Source organism: Genypterus blacodes, unplaced genomic scaffold (assembly GCF_046128005.1).
Source record: "Genypterus blacodes isolate CSIRO-AG114 ecotype Tasmania unplaced genomic scaffold, CSIRO-AGI_Gbla_v1 ptg000032l_1, whole genome shotgun sequence".
NCBI classification, from domain to species: domain Eukaryota; kingdom Metazoa; phylum Chordata; class Actinopteri; order Ophidiiformes; family Ophidiidae; genus Genypterus; species Genypterus blacodes.
Genome location: NW_027466845.1, coordinates 1309965 through 1315964, shown reverse-complemented (window position 1 = coordinate 1315964; position 6000 = coordinate 1309965). Strand labels below are relative to the sequence as shown.

The 6000-nt window shown below is 44.5% G+C and overlaps 1 protein-coding gene across 1 annotated transcript; it reads right to left on the bottom strand.

Moving 5' to 3' along the window:
- Positions 1 to 3083: 3083 nt before the first annotated feature.
- Positions 3084 to 5022, bottom strand: fam181b (family with sequence similarity 181 member B). Its single transcript, XM_076146421.1, has one exon. The coding sequence runs from the start codon at positions 4873 to 4875 to the stop codon at positions 3910 to 3912; it is 966 nt and encodes a 321-aa protein (XP_076002536.1). The 5' UTR covers positions 4876 to 5022; the 3' UTR covers positions 3084 to 3909.
- Positions 5023 to 6000: the final 978 nt, after the last annotated feature.

The window sequence follows — 6000 nt, the reverse complement described above, 5'->3', positions numbered from 1 at the left end:
CGCGTGTCGCTGAGAGGCTAAAGGCTGGAGAACATCATCTCACACTCTGCTTCCATCCTGGTGTTAACAAGACACCAGGAGCGGCTGTGAAAGGTCAGCGTGAGGTCAGAACCACTACGCTCTCGTCAAAATGAAGAAAAAATATCTCCAACGCGCAGAACCTTTACCGCCGCGAAGCCTCGTTATCGTGCTGCTTGTGTTCACTCCTGTGTTTACATATGATACACACGTTTGCCTACACAGCAGCGTATATCATCTGTGTGTTCACATTCGGGACGTGCGGTGCCAGAGGAGATCTGCCTGCTGAGTGAACTCTAGTTTACCTACTTATCTGCCTCTTGTCATTCAGCTCTGCGCCAACCAAGATCCTGCTAATCGCTTTGACAAACATTGCATCTCGGCCGTGCCATAAATCAAAGCGTGATACAGTTGTGGCTCAATCAGCGAGGCCTTATCTGAAGGTATCAGCCGGCGTCAATGCAGGGACAGAAAATCCATATGTTGTCCCCCTTGTCCATAGTTTGCTGTATTGCAGGTGGGGCCTGATATTGTTCTGGCCCGCATGCTGACATTGGCTGGTGCTGGTGTTGACCGTCCTGTCACTCAATCCCGGCTGGTGGGAGGCGGAAACAAAGACGAGGCCCGATGGTAATTACAGCGTCGCCGCAACGATAAACGAATCCGCCAAGTGGTTTAAGTCATTTAAGGTGCTTCCACTCCTCTGTGGGAATCTGTTTAAACCGACGCTGAAGACGGAAGAGAGATTTAAAAAATATTATGTTTACAAGAATTGATTTCCTCTGCAACACCGGAGCGTTCCTCTGTTAACACACCTGAAGGGCTCCTCAGTCTCAGCAAGCACACTGCTACAATTCCATACATCATCTCATCCATCAGGTACAAGTGCCCTCTTGTCACGATGGGAGCGGTGGAGGCTGTTTTGTAATGGAGCATTACTGCCATCTAGTGTTACACAACGGTATGACAGGTCAGCAGACTCACTCACTGCTGCTTAACACTGCATTGTTTCCCATCTCTCCCTTCGCCACACAGACACACACACACACACTAACACACACAGAGACATACGCACACAGAGACATGCGCACACACACACACACACACACACACACACACACACACACACACACACACACATACACACACACACACACCTAAAATCAGTTGTGTTGGCTTGATTAGGATTTGGTGCAGATGTGCTCAGTCACCATTTCCTGTTGATTCCTGGTTGATCAGAATAATGGAGAAGAGCTACAGGTGAATCCAAACTGTTCTCTCTGCTTGTGTGAACGTCAAACAGATTTAAGCCAAAAAAAAGCTGTGTTACTGAATCTGATACACAGAACAAAACAATAAAACACATTTTTAGACTCCTTGTGGGGAAATTCGTCTGGAGTCTCGCCCCTGCTGATCGGCTATAGTTAGAAAGGAGTCGATCGAGCCGTCTGCTTTATAAATAACAGCAACCGGATCACAGTCAATAACAAGAAGGCAATTAATTACAGAGCTCAACTTTACTCAAGCTCACATAGGTACTCAAGTGGTGTGTGGTACTGAGAGGCAGTGTTTTGGTATTTTGAGGTTAGATTTAGCTGTATTTGTTGTTGTTGTGGTCTTTTGATGTTTTTGTGTTGAAATGTATATAATTGAGTGTATTAATGCATAAATACATCTAGATCCCTGTAAGAGAGGAGAGATGGACAATAAGCAGAGTGTGTGTGTGTGTGTGTGTGTGTGTGTGTGTGTGTGTGTGTGTGTGTGTGTGTGTGTGTGTGTGTGTGTGTCAGGATATTTCCAGTTTATCCAGTGACAAACGCTGTGCTGCTTGAAATCCACTGGAGTTTGAAGGCTGTAAAATGCAGATTAATTTTGAATGAGACTGTCGATTGTTCACTTGTAAACCAAACACACTCACATCCACAGTGTGAGCAGCGGGGACGGGCTGCAGAAAAGACAGCAGGTTACTTATGGACACTTGTAAACATCATTTGCTTGTAAAGCCTTAAAACTTCCTGCTGATGCTGCTCGATCACATAATTCCCTTAAAAATGACAAGAAATGATGCTTAATCTTCCTCAAACAAGATCCTTTGCTGGATTTCCATTTCACAGGATGTTGTTGGCATGTGGTTGAACATGGGTGCGTCACATGAATGCTTGAATGAACCTTGTTCAGCCAGCAGGGGGAGGTAATAACACATTGTTAATGAGGTGCTGCGGCCTCTCAACTCACTGTAGTTAACGACATTCTGTACAATTCTTTAGACATTAAGCCAAAAACTGGACCAGCTTTGCACAAGTGTGAGTTAAACTGAAACGATGCGGAACTCTGGCCCTTATTCTGCCAATTAGTGAAGTTAAAAATGTCTTTTTAGACAACTCCAGGAGTTAATTAAGAGTAAAAATGCGATGAGGTTAAAAATCTAAATTAGCTGTAAAGTGCTTGAGGAATCCAGTGACATCATGCAGCTTCTCTCACCGTGGCCAATACACTCGACTGACATTTAGAGCTTATGCACTGATTTCCTACTGAACATGTCGCCATCCTTAGCCTGGAACTCTTTTTCCTGTAAGAATATTTTAAAATACATTTTGGGAGGATGTCTGGTTTTCTGACATTGACACTAAGAGGAAGAGAAGAAGAAGAAGAAGAAGAAGAAGAAGAAGAAGAAGAAGAAGAGTCCCAATTAATGAGTAACCCCAGAGAAATGTCAAACATGTGCTTCTGTTACACAATCATCAGTGATGGCATTTATGGAAAATCAGATATTGTTCATATTAGCAATTATTAAGATGTTCCAAATTGGATAGAATAAAGGTTGAAACAATCTCAGATATCGCAGATGATTTGTTCCGTTTAGAAGAAGACTTTCAGTATCCAGACGCTGCTTTCTTTAGTGCAAAAATACAAAATATACAAACAAACAAACAAACAAACAAAATATGGTTCTATGGTTGTGTGATGAACATGAATAAAGTCTAAACCTGCACCGCTGTTGCTCGGTTGAACTCAATCAGGACTCGCTTCCTTCCACAGTAATAAAGTCCAGCTTTATTCTGCCTCTCACAGTAGCTACACACATTACAGGCTTCACTCCCCCAAGAGAGGAAGAGGAAAAGGAAAAGTGTCCATCCGGTTTGTATCCGGTCTTATCCGGTGCAGGGCCGCGGGGCCGGAGAGGCGATCACTCAACTGGGAGTCAGGGTGTCACCTGGACAGGTCGCCAGGCACACACGCACACACACACACGGTGGAAATCATTTCACCAGCTGTAATTTGCTGCCACACAAGCACGTCACCACACGCAGGCGTAATCATCATTCCAGCAAATGAGCTTTTTCCTCCTGCAGCCCTGCACGCAAATGTGATTAACAGAAAAGAGAAAGTGCAGTTTGTTCTTTCCAGTGAGACACATTGAGCTCTAACACACTGTTCTACCATTAAATGATGTTAAACACACTAAAAGCAGCTATTGTCTCTGCATCCGGTACGTTTTCATTTACTTTCCCCAAAGCTGAAATCAAACCCAAATCAGACTCCACTGCAGGTGTCCTGTGTAATGCCTGAGATAAACAAAATCACATCCACATATGAAACAATTTAACATTTAACTGAATAGTTTATTAAACTTAATTGTGTATATTGCTTTGATTTTTTTTTTTTACAAAACGTTTGAGAGAGAAAAATAGCGACTCCCTTGTTTCTCTGCGGAAAATCTCAAAGATACAAACAGCTGCTGGGCAGTGAGGCTACACATGTTCACATCACAGTTGCAATATTATTTCCAAAACAGTCAAACATGAACAGGAAGATTAGATTCTCTCTCTCTCTCTCTCTCTCTCTAATGTTAAACTCCTCACTGGATCCTAACACAGACTCATCAGTTTCTCATAGAGATGAATACGTCGCTCTGTTATATCCACCACTTAAATCATAAGTGACCTGAGGTATGGAGCAGTCTGTGAAGAAGTTGGAGAAGGCCAAAGTGCACAGTGCGTTGTCCTCTACGGGCCCAACGGCCGAGTCCGTGTGACAGTAAGCTGGAGGCGGAGCCGGGCCCGAACGCAGCGTCTCCCCCAGTTTCTTAGCGGGTCCAGAGCAGCTAGTCCAGGGCTCAGAATAGAGCAGACCCCCAACTAAATGGTGAGAATCATAGGAAGCAGCATCCAGGCCTCCTCCCATGTCTGGCTGCACCCGCACAGGCAGGTTTTGATAAAGGTCCTGCTCGCTGAGCATGTTGCTGTAATCGGGCCCCAGAAGTTCAAAGAACTCTGCGGCCTCCGGGCTGCCGCGCTCCAGGTCCTTCAGCGTCATGCCGGACGTGGAGCTGACTTTGGAGCAGTTGGCAGGTTCGGTAAAGAACGACGGCGGCAGGTTGCGATGCCTCAGGGGCGGCTTCTTGGTTTTCTCACCCCTAATGTCCTTCACGGGGTTGAACAGCGCTGCCAAGCTCTTGCTCTGTAAATTGGCCTGGACGCCGTCACGCTTAGGTAGAGTCTTGCTGTGCAGGGGGCTGGGCTGGGCAGGGGGGGAGCCCTGCCTTTTGACCGCTGCCTCTGCTGCGTTGCCTGGTGTTATAATGCCCGTGCACCTCTTGATCTGCTTCTGCAGATACTTGCGGTGGTTGACTTTCCTCTTGGACTTGGCAGGCTTGTCCAGAGCCAGTTTAATGTTGCTGGAGGCCGAGTCTATGAAGCTGAGCAGGTCCCTCGTGGTCTCTTTGTAGTCCTCGTCGTTGTCGGCCTCGCCCAGGAGACTCCCATCCAGACTTTTCTCCACGTCGTACTCCATCACAGAGCCGGGGAAGCAGAAATTCATGAACTGAGGGTTCATGATTGCAGTCTGAACAGCCATTACTGTGCTGAGCGCGGCGGCGGCGGCGGCGGCTGCACCTGTGGCATCTGCTGCTGTCGCCAAAGATAAAGTTTGTTCAGAGCATTTCTCCTTCTCTTCTCTTCCTTCTGTTTAACGCTTGGTCCTGATGCTGCTCGTGAAGTTCCTGTAAACATTCCAGAGTAGAAGTGACGGGCGCTGAGCAAAGCGGGGAGATCTTTCAGGGGGCCGGACTAATGATGTCAGAACATCAAAGAGGAGGAGCGACGGGACCACAGGACTTAACTCTTTGCTTGTGCTCGACCACCTGCAACTAAGAAGGATTTGTCTCAAAGTTCCTGCTGAGCTGAAGACAATAAACTCCGTCACAGCCCCCCCCCCCCCTTCCTCCAGTTTGAGTGTTTGTGTGAGCGCTGAACCAAAAACACGCTCATGAAAGTGGAGCATATTACTGTAACACTGCAGAGAAGCAAAGTAACCAAGTACATTAAGTCCAACACTGTGTCTAAATGTGGAATGTTGAGGTATTTGTACTTTATTTGACTGTTTACATTTTGTGGTGATTTCTTCTTCTATTCTACAACAAAAGACATTTACTCCACTATAGGTGCTAATTAGTACTCTAACACTACTAATAGTACTATTTGTATTTTCACATTTTTGACAGTTGCTATGTTGTTGTCACATAAAAACCTTATTTTGACTCGACAATCAATTGATTACAGAGTTTTAGAAATGACAAGAGGTGAATTTAACCAAGATGAAAGAGGAGAAAAACTTTTAATGATTTTTATTATTTTGTTATTTTGTTTACTTTGTTTACTTGATCATTGTATAATAAAATCTGAAAAAAAAACTGAAAATTCTCTGTCCTCATGCAAGATTTCATGACTGAATTTAACTCTGATACAAATCATACTAACATACTAACTTTTTATATCAGAGTAAACTTTTGGACTATTACCTAAGTTTATTTATTATATTTTTGCAGACATGTACTGCTACTACTGTAATGCAGTAGTTTTCCAAACTTCCATTTAAGTGAAGGATTTGAGGACTTCTTACTCTTCCACAGAGAAGGAACACAAACATCCTCTTCAAAACATGAAGTATCCCATTTATACACAAAGTTATCAACTTAAACTT